The 16282-nt window shown below is 44.3% G+C and overlaps 1 protein-coding gene across 2 annotated transcripts in view; it reads left to right on the top strand.

Moving 5' to 3' along the window:
* LOC134399462 (P2Y purinoceptor 8-like) overlaps positions 1-2451 on the top strand; it is a 36800-nt gene extending 34349 nt beyond the window's left edge. For both annotated transcript variants that reach the window (XM_063127512.1, XM_063127513.1), the window contains exon 2: positions 423-2451. In XM_063127512.1, the coding sequence (XP_062983582.1) occupies positions 490-1554 (1065 nt within the window). In that variant the 5' untranslated portion in view covers positions 423-489 and the 3' untranslated portion in view covers positions 1555-2451. The remainder of the gene's footprint in view (positions 1-422) is intronic.
* Positions 2452-16282: the final 13831 nt, after the last annotated feature.

Here is a 16282-nt window from a genome sequence, read left to right as displayed (position 1 = left end):
GAAATGTATAATAAGAGAGATTTTGTAACCTATAGATGCTTAGTCAGATGGGTACTGGAAAAGAACTAGTTTTGTATTTTAATATTTATGATAACACTCATAAGAATTAATAATATATTTATCTGTTCATCATCCAACAAACTGAATATGTGAGGGTGTATATGCAAATTATCCTCATCCAATATCTAATCTGTTTATTACGGTTCATGACCAGATTGAGAATACAAGATATACAAAATATATCATTATCATATTATCATTCTTATATTATCATTAATAATAATTAATATCATAATAATACTAATGTGGGGTCATCCAGCTGCAATGAAATAATTTAACTATAAATGAAGCGTAAAAGTCAACATGATTATTACCACCTATTGTTTTCACTCATCTCTTTTCTATACTTGTTCCTTTTCTAGGTTACAGACTTAAGCTTCATAATACAATCCTTCAGACTATCAAGAGCCAAGAAGTCAATCATACAAAATGTTTAATAACCAGAACAAGTTGGATAATGCAACTTTGGACATGCTCAGGAACCCAGCTATTCAGACCATTTTGCCAATTGTGTACTCTTTAATAGCTCTCATCAGCATTCCTGGAAATATTTTCTCCCTGTGGGTCCTCTTCCTTCACATCAAGCCCAAAACGAGATCAGTCATCTTCATGATCAACCTTAGCATTACAGATCTTGCACTGGCTTGCTGTTTTCCCTTCCAAATTATCTATCACCTTTATGGGAATCACTGGTTCTACGGCAGGCACCTGTGTAGCTTCGTCACAGTGATGTTTTATGCAAACATGTATTGCTCCATCGTTACAATGACCTGCATCAGTTTCGAGCGCTACTTGGGAGTGGTCTACCCAATGAGTTCCAAAAAATGGAGTGGAAAGTTTTGTGCCATTGTAGGCTGCTTTGTAATGTGGTTCTTTGTACTGTTGGCCCTGGTACCACTAGCAAAGACAGACCTGACTTACGAAGTGAAAGAACTGAATATTACAACTTGCTTTGATGTCCTTAAATGGAACATGCTTCCCAATCTTACTGCATGGGGATTTTTCCTGCTGATGCCGTTTTTCTTCTTCTTCTTGATCCCATTCACAGTGACGGTAGCCTGCTACATAAAGATCATCAGGAAGCTCATCCAGGCTTCCAACAGATACGGCAATGGGCAGAAGAGCCGGGCAGTCTACTTAGCTATCCTTGTCCTCTTGGTTTTCATCATTTGCTTTGCTCCCAACAACTTTATCCTGCTGGTGCACATCGTCAGCCGTCTTAATGGGAATGAGGGTTATTACCACATTTACAAACTCACCTTGTGTCTCAGTTGCCTCAACAACTGCATAGATCCTTTCATTTACTATTTCGCGTCGAAAGAGTTTTATCAGAAGTTCATGATGGTGGTAGGTCGGAGGGCAAGTGACAGTATGGAGACCAGAAGGGAAAGTGTGTTCTCTGCAAGGACATCAGCAAGAACAATGTCTAGTGGACAAATGGAAGGGCCCGAGGCACTTAGACCCTGTTTGCAAAGACATGAAAGTGTTTTTTAACACCAGTGAGAAGAGCATGCACCAGGGCAACGTCACCCAATCTGATGCCCTCCAGATGTTTTGGACTTCAATCCCCATCAGCTCCAACCAGCATGGCCAATGGTCAGGAATGCTGGGAAGTGTAGTCCAAAAGTCTGGGGAGTATCAGTTTGGGAAAAACTGCACATGTGTCTATATTATCTAGGATATACATTTTATGAGAAGAGCAGTTGGGGAGGGAATGGGCATTTGGAATTTCCCTTCCTGAGATTGTAGCATTGTTTATGGCCTCAGAGGGAGAATGGTTCCATGGTCCCTGGGATGTCTTCCTAGGAAGATGGGATCCTCTCTAAATTTTATAAACTATTAATGAAAATAAAAACATCCTATACCGACTTACCTGGCAGTAAGCTCCATAGAACTCAATCAGGCCTACATCTAAGTAAACATATATAAGATTGCACTGTTATTTAACTCTCTTAAAGAAAATAACTGTGAGATTATTCCCAAAACTGACTTTTCCTGTCATACCAAATAATGCTATTGGCATTGTGCTAGACGTCATTTACGATAGCACCCTGTAATTTACTTTAATGGAGGTGTCAAGTAGGATACTGCCCTATGAATGTACAATGTTGGGATTTTCTTTTTGTTTGACTTTTGGTTTACCTTATGTTATGATGCGTATGTTTGTTTGTTTTTTATTAAAACAACAGTCCACTGTAGTGAAAAACTTTAGATATTGATATTAATTTGTTAAGTCCTAAGCAAATGTATATATGGGAAATATATAGGATATAGTAATAATGCATTGAACCAAAATGACACAAATGAGAAAGTTTCATTGCTTGTTAGTGAATCATATACCAACACAAACAGAATCTGTTGCTGTTTTTAAATAAAGTATCTCAAAAGGTGTGAATGGAATGCTGGTGTTTTCATATTCTTCCATACCAGAACAAGGAGCTTGTGGGTCTTTAGGGGAACATCTTCATGGCGCTGGGTTGATACCGCTTCCATCTCAAACCCCTCAGCTTCCCTCCCACAGGGTGGGGTGGGGTAATCCCAACACTGAGGAGGGAGCGCAGGATTTCTGGGCAGCCATCCGGGGCTGGGGCTGCTCCCGTCCTCTTCCTGGTAGAAGGCAACCAATTGCAGGCCATGTTCCACCAGGCACTGCCCTGCCACACCTCTGCTGCAACTCTGGAGCCAGGTGAGGGGCTGTCTGAACATTTCTAATGCATCCTCACCTCACTCTGGAGAAAAAAGTCTGGGTAAGTCCCTGACTTTTTCTCTCTGCAGCTTTGGTGGAAAGGCCCAGGGTGGGTGCGCGATTGCAGCAGCGGCGTATAATCAACACTGCGCCACTGTGCAGCCAGTCCAGGGCTTTCCGAGCATTTCGACAGCCTCTAGGATTATAATAAAGAAGAAATAGAATGAGTATTAGAAGGTAAATAGTAAATGAAACTTAATGCTCAATAAGAACTGAGCATGCTTGTGGCCTTGAAATGTTCATTAACTGGTGTGTGTGTGTGTGTGTGTGTGTGTAATAGAATAGAATATCCTGGGGAAAGGCATGGCTAGCTGACTGAAACAGTGACAAACGCTTTTCACACTGCAACACTTTATTGCAGGTCCCATGTGTTGATGAATTATTCATTTTCAGCCCTGCTTCACCTCTGCTTCCCACCCCCCCTGGATCCTAATTCCTCCCTCTCTCCTGTTTCATCTGAACTGAGGCCTCTGCCTACTTCCCCTCATCCATCCAGTCCTGTTTTGCTGTAGCCCTTCCCAGTGGCTGTATTATTTAAGGGGACAGTGATGCCTTTGTGACAACAGTAACCATCGCACCAATCAAACCCCATTACTGCTCAGGGAATATGTTGAGAGCTGAGAACTGGTGCAGTGGCTTCTGGGTTCGCTAAAAAAATTGGACCAAAACCACAACCTTTATACTGAGTGAATTTAGGGAAGTAAACACAGCTCACAACAGTATCAGCAGACCGGAAGAAGCGGTGGATGAGTGACTGCACCCTCATGACCTTGTTGATCTTGGCTGTGTTGCAAGAAACAGTAACACAAACCATGCCATGGCAGTTCCTGACAGTGACATGTAACACCACTTGAGAGGACTTCACCCTTAAAGGCGGCCTAGAAAGGATGGTAGATGGATTTCTCCTATTTGATACATCCACTCGCTGAACCTGGTTGTCAGGTCACCGCACAGGCAGACACAGCTGAAAAGGGAGCACTTCAGTGAGTTTGCAGGCTTTGTAGTCACTTTAGGCTATGATGAGCAGGCATCCTCCTTTACAAAGAAAAGCGTCCTGTATTTGCAGGGCTGTCCAGTCCAAGTCCAGTCTGGAGATAAAGAACCACACTGAGAAGGCCGAGCAGAGTTCCTGAAGTTGCCCATCAACTTGGGCAGCAGACAGAAGGACCACAGGTCACAGTCTTCCCAACTGTAGTGAGATATATTGTATTTTTATTTAAATTATACTAATTATTTCTAAGAGCATCATCACTTGGGGGAAAATCGCGGTTCCCTACCATCGCTTCTCCACCCCCCGTTTGTCCCTCATTACTTCCTCTTATTTATTTATTTATTTATTTATTTATTTATTTATTTAGAATATTTATATATCGCTCCCCATTGAAAAATTTCAGAGCGGTGTACAAGATAAAATGAAAATAAAAACAGAATAAAACAGTTAAAACAAAATTTAAAAGAAGCAAAAACAGATTCAAGGCTGCATATTAAGGAAAGGCTTCTTGGAATAAAGATGTTTTCAGGAGGCGGAACATCTTCAAAGCGCTGGGTTGATACCGCTTCCATCTCAAACCCTGTTGACCTCCAGAGGCAGGGAATTCCACAGGAGGGGCGCCACCACGCTGAAGGCTCTTCCCCTGGTGGATTCCAATCAGAGGATGGATCTATGTGGAACCACCAGGAGCAGGTCCTCGGATGACCTCAGTGACCGGGCAGGTTGGTAAGGGAGAAGGCGCTCTCTCAGGTATCCTGGTCCAAAGTTGTTTAGGGCTTTGTATACAAGTACCAGAACCTTAAACCTGGCCCGGTAGCGAATAGGCAGCCAGTGCAGTTCCCTCAGCAGAGGAGTTACATGCTGGAAAGGGGCAGCTCCAGACAACAGCCGAGCTGCAGCATTCTGCACTAGCTCCAGCTTCCGGAGCAACTTCAAGGGCAGCCCCACATAGAGCACATTGCAATAATCCAATCTTGAGGTTACCAATGCCTGTACCACCGTGGCCAAGCTATCCCTGTCCAGGAGAGGCCGTAGTTGGCGAACCAACCGAAGATGGTAAAAGGCACTCTGAGCCGTGGCGGCTACTTGAGCCTCCAACGACAGAAATGGGTCTAAGAGTACTCCCAAACTACGAACCTGTTCTTTCAGAGGCAGTGCAACTCCATCCAGAACAGGCAATGAGCCTGTCTCCCAGACTCGGGAACCGCTCACCCACAGGGCTTCCGTCTTGCCAGGATTCAGTCTCAGTTTATTGCCCCTCATCCAGCCCATTACTGAGTCTAGGCACTGGTCCAGGACTTGCACAGCCTCACCTGATTCAGTTGTCACAGGGAGATAGAGCTGCGTGTCATCAGCATATTGATGGCATTTAGCTCCAAATCCCCTAATGACCGCTCCCAATGGCTTCATATAGATGTTAAATAACATTGGGGACAAGATGGTGTCCTGCGGCACTCCATAGCTCAATTGCCAAGTGGCCGAGGACTGGTCACCCAATGCTACTCTCTGAAAACGACCCCGTAGGTAGGACCGGAACCACTGTAACACAGGGCCTCCAATGCCCATCCCATGGAGTCGATCCAGGAGGATACCATGGTCGATGGTATCAAAAGCCAATGAGAGATCGAGCAGGATTAACAGGGTTGCATTCCCCCTGTCCCTCTCTCGATAAAGGTCATCCATCAGGGCAACCAAGGCTGATTCAGTCCCATAACCAGATCAGAACCCAGACTGGAATGGATCTAGATAATCAGTATCCTCCAAGAGTGCCTGCAGTTGCTCCGCCACAACCCTCTCAAGTACCTTCCCTAAAAAAGGGGTGTTTGCAACTGGGCAGTAGTTGCCTAATACCATCGGGTCCAGGGTGGGCTTCTTCAGGAGCGGTCGCACTACTGCCTCCTTAAGGACAGCAGGGACCACCCCTTCCCGGAGGGAAGCATTTATCACCCCCTGGACCCACCCAGTCAGACCCCCTCGGCTTGCTTTTATAAGCCAGGAGGGACAGGGATCAAGAGGGCAAGTGGTTGGTCGCATTGCTGCAAGCACCTTGTCCACATCATCAGGCTGCAATAACTGGAACTGATCCCACAAAATTGGGCAGATGGTGGCATAGGACACCTCAACTGGAACTGTACTAACAACAACGTCAAGCTCGCTGCGGAGAGAAGCGATCTTGTCCTCAAAGTGTGATGCAAAAAGGTCACAGTGGGTCCTCGACAGAGCCAGGGCCCCATTTGCTGGGGAGGATGTTAGCAGCCCTCGGACCACCCAGAAGAGCTCCGCTGGATGGCTACTTGAGGACACAATGGAGGCAGCAAAATAAGCCTTCTTTGCTGCCCGCACTGCCATGCAATAGGCACGATTATGTGCTCTACAGCGTGCTCGGTCATCTTCGCTTCGAGTCTTCCGCCATTTGCTCTCTAGCCAACGTCCAGCCTGTTTTATTGACCACAACTCCTTAGTATAACAAGGAGCAGAGCGGGCTCTACAGGACTGGAGAGGACACTCAGGTGCAATCAAGTCGATGGCCCTCCACATCTCACCGTTCCACGGTGAGGCTAGGGCCTCGGCTGGATCACCAGCTCTCTCCACTGGAAAATCCCCAAGAGCATTCAAAAATCCATTGGATTCCATCAGTCTCCTGGGGCGGACCATCCGAATGGGTCCCTCACCCTTGCAGGAGGGTAGTAATGCCGTGAGTTCAAATCTCACCAGGAAATGGTCCGACCATGACAATGGGGTTACTTGGACTCCCCCCGCCCCCAATCTTCAGACTACCCATCTCACAGCTTGGAGCAAAAACCAAATCAAGGGTATGCCCTGCTTTATGTGTTGGGCCAATGACAAACTGAGACAGCCCCATGGTTGTCATGGAGGCCATAAAGTCCCGAGCCAGAGCTCCAGAGACAGCCTTAGCATGAAAGTTGAAGTCACCCAGAACCACTGTCCTGGGTTCCTCCAACACCACACTCGAGACTGCCTCCGCCAGCTCGGTCAGGGAGGATGCCAAGCAGCAGGGTGGGCGGTATACCAGCAGCATCCCCAATCTGTCTCTCTGGCCCAACACCAGGTGCAAACCCTCAAGGCCCGCTCCAAGATGGAGTGGTTTCCTGGTGATAGAGATGGAAGATCTATGAATCACGGTGACTCTCCCACCCCGTCCTCTTCTGCCCAAAGGGGAAACAAAGACCATGTGGCCCATTTAGGGTCCGTTTTAATCGTGCTGCTTTTCCTGCACACAGCAGGTAATTGTGGCACATTCTGTTTCTTTTCTTTTTTTAAAAAAAAGTCAGACTAAAGGGAGTCTATTTTGTAATGGAAAAATGAGTGGAAAGAGCAGGACGCACGCAGAAGTGGACGCCATAACCTAAAGGACGAGTGCACATCCGTAAGTGGGCAGTAGTGAGCAAGTGATAAAACGCTCGTCTGATGAACCTTTTTGCCTCTGATTCCTCTGACAGTCATTCAAACAGAGGACTCTCCTCTATGAAGCATGACACGCGGCCACCCAAAATGGAAGTCACATAAAACAATAACAGTTGTATGAGTTTTGTACTGCAGTCCAGTAACGATGTTACACAAGAAAATCAGTGCAACCCATTACGAACCGTAAATTAGAACAAACAGATAGACATTAATTGTTAAAATTCATGTCATGCCAAGCTTCAGGTTAAGCATACGCCTCACGTTTTCCACAGCAGGGCAAGTAAGTTTGGGAAAAGGCTCTGCTCTTTAGGGTGGATTTTATTCACCTACTTGCTATTTTGGCAAGTTTCTCTGCTCTGTAAGCAAATCCTTAAGGTACGAATACATGGAATGGAATTAGAAGCTGATATTATGTGCCCGGTACCTACGTTGTACTCTTTCTGGTGCCAGGTGAAGACCTTTTCATTTCCCCAGTATTTTAGCAATTTACTATCCTAGTTTTGCTGTTTTAAATCTGCACTTTAAATCTCTGCATTGCTGCTCAGTTTTATTCTGGTTACACTTTTGGTTGGTTTTAAGCTTTCATATTATATTTCATGCTGTACTTATGGTTTTAACTTTTGTGAACTGACCAGAAAGCTTCAGCTATTGGGTGGCATAGAAATGAAATAAATAAATAAAATTTCCAGTGGGCTTATTATGTGGGTTAATTACCCCAAAATCTATTTACTGGGAAGGTTTGACTGCTAATTGCCCTATGAGGTTGCACTGTGGTACCACAAGAGCAGCCTTATATTGGTCTCACAAACCACTGAGGTTTGAGTTCATGAACTTTACATTGGCCACTTGTAGAGTGGAAGTGGTCACAACGACCTTTTTAATATATAACTTCTCGGTTAACTAGTTTGTTAGAGGGTCGGCGTTTATTTCGATGCTTTTGTATTTTATAAGCGCACACTCTCTATAGCTTTCTGGAATATTATTTCATGTGTTTGTATTTCTGAAGCAAAATAAACAATGGTAAATAACACCCCTGGGTTACATGTTTTTAACAGTCAAGAAAAAGAAAAGATTTTTGTCACAACATTGGTAGGCTTGAGGATGTGTCTGCATTATTATTTAAAGATTTCTAAATATTAACTCCACACCTACTTCTGTATCCTGATATACGACAGCGACGGAAGTCAGAAGGCACACCTGCATGCCCAATTCACAGCATGGAATATCGTGGGGCTTCATCGCTTCTGATTGTATGTACCTGCCAATAGTTCATTCCTCAGCAAATCCACGCTGGTGAAAACACAGTTGAACTTATTTAGACGGACCGAACTATATAAATGCAACACTTTTTTCCTTTGCACTATTCCCCTCCCTCCCCTCAGCTCTCTACAATGTAATGCTCCCCTGGTAGACAGGCAGGCTGTCTATACGACACAGCTACCGATTTGCAGCCAGTGCGGGGCTTTGCCCTGAAGCTGCGCTTTAAAAGGAGGCTCGCTTGGCACCTACATTCTATGCTTTTAGACGCCAGGAGAAGACCTTTTTATTCTCCCAGCATTTTAACAGTCTGTAATTTTTTTTAACTTGGTGTTTTAAATTTGTAATTTTGCATTGCTGCTGGTTTTATCTGGTTGAGCTTTTATATTGTATTTTATATTATGGTTTTATACTGTTGTTTTATACTTTGAATGTTTTCAATTTTTGTGAACCGCCCAGAGAGCTCTGGCTATTGGGCGGTATAGAAATGTAATAAATAAATAAATAAATAAATAAATAAATAAATAAGTCAGGACTTACCCTGACTTTTTTCTTCAAACTGAGGTCACCATAGCCCTTCCACTGTGTGATCTTGCTCTGTATTCGATCTGGGGGGCATTCTGGGGTGGATGGTGACTGCTGATTAGTCAGCGGAAGCCCAGAAAGAGGGTGGGCTTCAGGACCCAGATGGTTAGTAAATCCCAAGCTTCCTGCTGGCATGGGGATTTCCTGCCCTCACCTCGCAGCAGTGATACTGCAGGATTTCAGGGGTAAGGAGTGGTGAAGCAGCACCGTGAAGACAGGCCCAGACACTCAGGCCCATTTACAGTCCAAAATGATGGAGGACAGAGTCCATAATACACACCATTCAGAAGTGAGGGAACATTCCTCTCTCCTTATAGTGTTGACAATTGACACACGCACACACTGAGAAATCCAAGTAGTCATTCACATTAAACACAGACACCCTGGGTACAAGTGCGGATGGATCCTGTGTAGTGTATCTGCCTGGCAGTACCAGCTGTGGTTTCCTGCTGACTGTGTAAGAACTGCCAAGGGCACAGGAGCAAAACTGGCTAGGGTCTATGGCAATAGTTAATGTGCACTGATGCTGCACCGGTCATATCTGGATGCCCACACACGAGTCCAATGCAGGTTTCTTTGTCCAAAGATAGGCAGATGCATCACATCACCATCCATTCCCATGCCCTGAGTCTCCTCTAAATACAAACATTGAACACCTCTCACAAAGCCCCCACAAAACATGGGGGCTTGTGGAGGACCTGACAAAGAGCAAGGGGAATGAAATATTGGCTGTCCATGCATTCATCAGATAACCTGACCTGTCCAGGATGGTTCAGGACAACGAACTGTCCTGCCAAACAACATAAGGCATGCACAATGCTAGGAGGGGGGCAGGAGAGTTGACTTTAAGCAAGCCCAATGGTCCATTGGCGATGGGAACACGTCCTGTGTTGCATCATCCAGAAAATGAAGACGATTTCTTGAAGAAGCATGTGTACCGTGTTAGAAGCGTGGGTACAACTCAGCTAGCTTCAAAGAGAAAAGAGAAAGGCTGATGTGTCTGCATGGAAAGGGAATAGATACAGGACCTCCAAGCTTCCTAGACTGTCCTCTGATCAGTGGTGACCTTTCTTCCCATGGTAGATGAATAATCTTAGGGTTGCTGACCCTACTTCCTCTTTCTTCATGCTCTTGCCTCTCAGAGAAGAAGGCATCTCTTTGGGTGTCCGTCCATCTTGAGTTGGGGACCTTCCTATATGACATATACTGTATTTCCTGCAATAAAATGCAAGCTTTCTTAATCCTTTGACCCAGAATCTCCGGTGTCATTTATTCAGGGTAAAGTGTGCTCCTTTCAGTAGGATTCCACACAGCTCAGCCTCATAAGGTTCTTGCTGTTCTGCTAACATACTGTTCCCAAAGTTGGAGCTCTGGCCTCTTGGCTTGGATGGGCATTGCTGTCCATGAACCTCCTCGGCATCCAGTGAGACATTCCCCTCCCTCCCTGCAGTCACTCCTGCCTTGCCATTCCCATTTCCTTCAGTGAGAGCATCCGATCAGCACCCTTACACTCCGGGGTCACACATGGGATTTCCAGTCCCCCCCCCCCATGCCTCCATGCACCAGCTGTTTGCATGCTCAATCCCCAGGCATCTCAAATGGCTCAGAGCCACACTTCATTCCCTTCTCAATGCTGCCCAAAATGTCTTGCTGGCAGACGTGTTTGTCCTCCTCTAGGGCGTAACCCCCCTGGCGCCCCGGTGTCTGCTTGCAGACAGCTTTTCTGTAACTTTCTGTTGCTCTATGCTCCCAGTATGCTTGGTGAAAAATCTCAGAATACAGGGAGTCTTTAGCTGCACGTTGCTGCTTTCGCTGTTGCTGGTGGGATTCCCACTTCACCTTCTTATGTGTTTCTTCACTCCCTCAGGTTTCTTGTGCTTCACAAAGGGAGTGTTGAGTCACCTGTCCTTGCCCTGCTCACACAGTGCCAGCTTTCTGAAGGGCTGTACTGTTTCCCATGTGGGTACCCAACTTCGGAACACAACAACTCCCAAACTGTGGCTATAGGTGATAGCCAAAGTGGGGCCATCTTTGCTTAAACTGCAATGCCTTTTGGATATGTTGACCGAGTCAGTGAAGTTTTTCTGCCTAGGTTCATATTAAGATGTGCTTATCTGTACCAAAGGAATGCTATGAAGCCTGGTACAGTATCTAGAGTTGCTAATGAGCAGACATTCCAGTGCTGCCTTACCAAAGACCATGTCATTGCAGTTAATCAATCCAATTAGTAAGTGCACCTAGCTCAAACCGACTCCAGCCAAGGCATCTGGCTTCACTCAAGATGGAGCATCACATAGCTAGATGTCAGTTAAGAATCTCTTTGTCCGTTTGCCTATATAATGGAGGAGCTCGTAAGCTCTAGGTGTGGCTCTCCTCGGCACGAGCTAAGAGAGAGCTCACCCGTTCAGCTGAATGTACCATATTCGAATAAAACAGCGTTGGACTGGTCTGAAGTTTCTGTGCCTCTTAGTGGGACAATTGGTCCGTCCTCCTGGGAGAACGACCCTGGTTTTTGGGCAACATAGGCTTGCTCCCGAAAGCATGCACATTTTTTTAAAAAAACAGCCTCAAGGCCACCAGGATAATGTGGAGTTGGCTGACCCACCCTCATTTAATTGTAGGCCAAGATAGATGTGGTTTGAAAAACAGCAGAGTCCTTGCTTCAGTGATGGGTATCTGTCTTAAAAGCTGTTTGACAATGGAGATTTTTCCCTGATGACAATGCTAAACCAATTCAGACAAAGAATAGTCTTAACTTAAGAGTGAACTGCTGAGTTAGACTGACCTCTTGTGGTCAATTCTGCAAAAAGCCCCCAATAGTATAATACCGGTAATTGCATATTTAGCAAGACAATGTGAAACTTCATACATGAGGTTTTAAATAACTTTCCATTCCGAGGTGGTTGTTAACCACTGTGCGTTTGCAGCGTGCTGATTTTCATAATTACCAGAGCTGGCCCTATCACTAGGCAAAGTAAAGCAGTTGCCCAATACACTGGGAGGCAGCAGCAGAATGTGGGAGGAGTTTGGGGCCCTGTGGCCTGCCTTGTACCATCTGAGCTGGCTTGCTACCTTCAGTGCAGTGGAGGATGCTAATTTCATTTCCAGTGTTGAAGAAAGATTCAGCTACCAGTCCAGCTGGCTTTTGTACATGGAATGGGCTGGACCACTTTTTTGACATTTGCCTCAGGCAGCAAAATGTCTCGTGCCCTCACCAGATGTAACTAGTTGTGACATCTGAACTTGGTGAGGGTGGTTAGTTAACAAACCATCCAGAAGCCACAGCCTGTTCTGGGCTGCTAGGTAGTACGTTAACCACCCCAATTACCCACCCTCACTGGGTTTGGTGGGGCGAAGCGATTTGATCACGGAACGCCTATACTGCGGAGCTGCACTGGTTACCCATGTGTTTCCGAGCCTGATTTGAAGTGCTGTTTTTGACATTTAAAGCTTTAAATGGTTTGGGACCAAGCTACTTGAAGGTCTGCCTTCACCCGTAGCCTGTATGCACTTTAATTTATTTATTACGTTTTTATACCACCCAATAGCTGAAGCTCTCTGGGCGGTTCAGAAAGATACACCCTTCTCATTTGCCCACCTGTGAGAGCACTTAGGTGGGTGAGAACACATGAGAGGGCCTCCGCTGCAGTGCCCCCTCATCTTTGGAACAAGTTGCCATCAGGATTCAGATCTGAAGTGATGCACAGCCCTACATTTCATACACCACCCTCTAGAATGGTATATCCTATTGATTGCTGGCAATGGTGGCAGAATCGGTGCTTAACGGCAAAACACAAAGGAAACATATGAACATAAGAAAAGCCATGCTGGATCAGACCATCTAGTCCAGCACTCTGTTTCCACAGTGGCCTACCAGCTGTTGACCAGGGACCCACAAGCAGGACATGGTGCAACAGCACCCTCCTACCCATGTTCCCCAGCAAGTGGTGCACATATGCCTACTGTCTTTGATATTGGAGGTAGCACATAGCCATCAGGACTAATCCTCCATTGGCACCAGCCTCCAATGAAGGGTTTTTTTCCCCTTAAGCCCTGTTCTAGTCTGTGTGTGTGTGTGCCCCTAATTTAGGGGAGGAAAGTAGCTGGGTGGAAAGGTTTAACCACCCACCCTGCTACTCATTCATAGGGGTCCTAATCCTTATCCTGAAAGTAAAAGAAAAAAGTAGGGATTAGCCACACACTACACATTTAACGTTGCATGTAATTTAGCTGTTAGAGCCACTTGCTATTTTTACTTAACTGTCATTTTTGGTTTAAAATTCTGTCCGCTGACCTTGGCTGAACAGTCACCTATTGCTGTGCTTCAGTATGTTCTTTAATAGTATACATGCAAAATGTTGCATATATTTGCATTTGAGGTGTCTGACTTGCCGTGTAGCGTCTGGCTTGCTTCAGTGCTTTTCCCACCAGCTTGTGTGCACTTTCAGTTCCTGCTTTCAGTGCCAGCTTCAAGGTTCTGAGGGCCTTTTGGACCAGACATCCTCAGTGGGGGCCCTCTGTCTGCGAGTCTACCTTCCCACCACCATTGTCACCAGCTCCTCTTGCTCCTCTTCCTCTCCTTCCTCATTGCTACCACTTCCTTGCTGGATGGGTGAAAAGCCAGGGAGCACGTAGGCAGTGGCATCCATCTACTGCTCCATCTCACCGCCACAACTATCTGGGCCAGAGTGTGACGCGGGTGAATAGGCAGGTTGCAAGGGTGAAGAGGAGACAGAAGTCCTGGGGTTTCTTGACAGTGGACCCTTCCTGGCATGTGGGCCCATGGCAGATGCCCAACCATGCCTACCTTTGACACTGGCCCTGTCTACTTTCTACCTTTTAAGGTAAATAAGGTAATAAAAATTTCCAATAAGTTTTGCAGGAATAATTACTTGTTTCCTTTGTTTTTAGCTACTCTCCAACGTGTAGCGAGAGGCACAGTAAGTACCTTTAATTATTAAAGTTTCAAGGTTTCATCATGCAGAGTTGACTGAATAAGTACTGAAATGTTGATCACAATCCGGAGTTGTCGTTTTATTATTCTGAGTCTTGGCTTGTTCCCTTATAACATATATGTTTGCATGGATTTCAAGTATAACAATCTGTATAATGTTAAATGTATTTACATATATTAGCAATGTTATGTTACATGTAATATACTATCTGCCTCTTTGGCTAATACAGTTATGATTTGCACAGCTTTTCCTGTAGCATGTATTATTTATTTATTTATATTTATTTATTACATTTTTATACCTCCCAATAGCTGAAGCTCTCTGGGCGGTTCATAATAAAATAAAATAAAATAAAATAAAATAAAATCTCCATAGGTCCCATGTTTTGCTTATAGTAAAGGCGCCTCTCATGTCTTGTTCATGCCTTCTACTTCTAGCACATCTGACTATGGATTGAGTGGACCCACTGTTGTCCAACTGGCCATGTTGTTGAGCTGCCAGATACTGACCCTGGACCCATCCACTCATTTTCATCTCTGAAATGTTGGAATGTTTGTGTACATAAATGCTTGCTTTCAGCATCCAGTGAAACATTGGTTACTTCTAGCTCAAGGTGCATTTGAGAAGTTTTAATATTTCCAGAACTAAAAAGCTTGAGAGTTATTAGAGGACAGTTCATAACCCTGAAAACTACAATTAGAGGGCAATCCTATACATGTCTGCTCAAATGTAAGTCTCGTGGAGTTCAATGGCACCTACTCCCAGGTAAATGGGAATGGAGTTGAAGCCTTAGGTTGAATCCTAACCATAGTTGGGAGTAGTGGCTTTTGAACACAGTGAGACTTATTTCTGAACAAATATGCATAATATCAGGCTGCATTCAATGTACAACTCAGCCCCATACATGTTTACTTGGAAGTAAGTCCCAATGGGTTCAATGGAATTTATTGCCAAGTAAGGGTTTTCCAGATGAGGTTTTTATGGTGCCATCACCCTGTGTGATTCACAGAATTTTACAGGGTGTCCAGACAATGTTGTTTTCCACATGTAATCCTCCTGTGCTTTCCCACTGCTTCTTCCATTTTTCTTTTCTTACTGCTGGAAATCTGTTAAGGTGAAAATGACAGAATAGCAGCACAATGCCTTCTGATGGTTTATGCTAGGAGCACTTCGTCTGGAAACACCCTAATAGCGGGTTCACGTGTCACTTTATTCCATGCTGGCTTAGAAGCTACTCATTTGTTCACTATCCCACCCACCCCAAATTCGGGCTTTAAAATCTCCACACAACAAAACCTCTATTCTTGGAAATGTTTCCTCAATACATTGTAACACTTGTTCCAGATCCTGCCAAACTTGTTTTGTATCATGGTTTATGGATTTAGGAGGGATATATACATTTAAACAGATAATTGGATTAATTTTAGAGAAATTTACTAATACTGACTGGATCTATCCATTGTTAGTTAATTTTAAATCCTTTATATCCATTTGTGTATCGGTAGGATACACAAATGGATATGCTAGGAATGGCTTTGGTAGAAAACAGATATTTAGAAACAATACTACTGGTACAGTACAACTAAATGGTTATCTCTACAGACCACTCTCTTGTGTCTCTAATCCATACTGTAAAAAATACAGTACATATTTGTAACAGTCAACAGTTTCAAAACTAAACCTTGGACATACTGATCTTTGACCTGCTTATCCAGGCTAGGTAGCGACTTTCCTGATAACTCCTCGTGTCATTGTTCTCCATCTCAATCAGCTCATGGTCTTCCTTTGGTTTCTGAAAATTTGATCTTGAGTGAGTTAATAATATATAATTTTTTGTCATTAGTTGTGCTAATGACACAACTGTGTTAGCTTAGTAAACATTGTTTAGCCTGTTCACCCAAGAATATTTGAACTTTCCCACAGATAGTCTAACAGGGAGAAATTTGTTTAATGCAAGCATGTTTGTGATTTATTTTTTTGCTGTACTAGAACCTTATAATACTAGCAAAATAACTTTTCTCTAGTAAAGCATATTATTATTATTATTATTATTATTATTATTATTATTATTATTATTATTATTTCATTTATATCCCACCAAGGAGATCAAGGTGGAGCACATGGTTGACTCTGCTACCCCCTATTTTATCCTTACAATAACACTTTGAGTCGATTAAGCTCAGAGGTAGTGACTGGTCCAAAGTAACCGAGCTTCATGGTGAGTATGGGTTTGAATCCAAATCTCTACAGTTCCAGTCCAAT

This window comes from Elgaria multicarinata, chromosome 5 (assembly GCF_023053635.1).
Source record: "Elgaria multicarinata webbii isolate HBS135686 ecotype San Diego chromosome 5, rElgMul1.1.pri, whole genome shotgun sequence".
Taxonomy (NCBI): Eukaryota; Metazoa; Chordata; class Lepidosauria; order Squamata; family Anguidae; genus Elgaria; species Elgaria multicarinata.
This window is presented reverse-complemented; position numbering and strand designations above follow the sequence as displayed.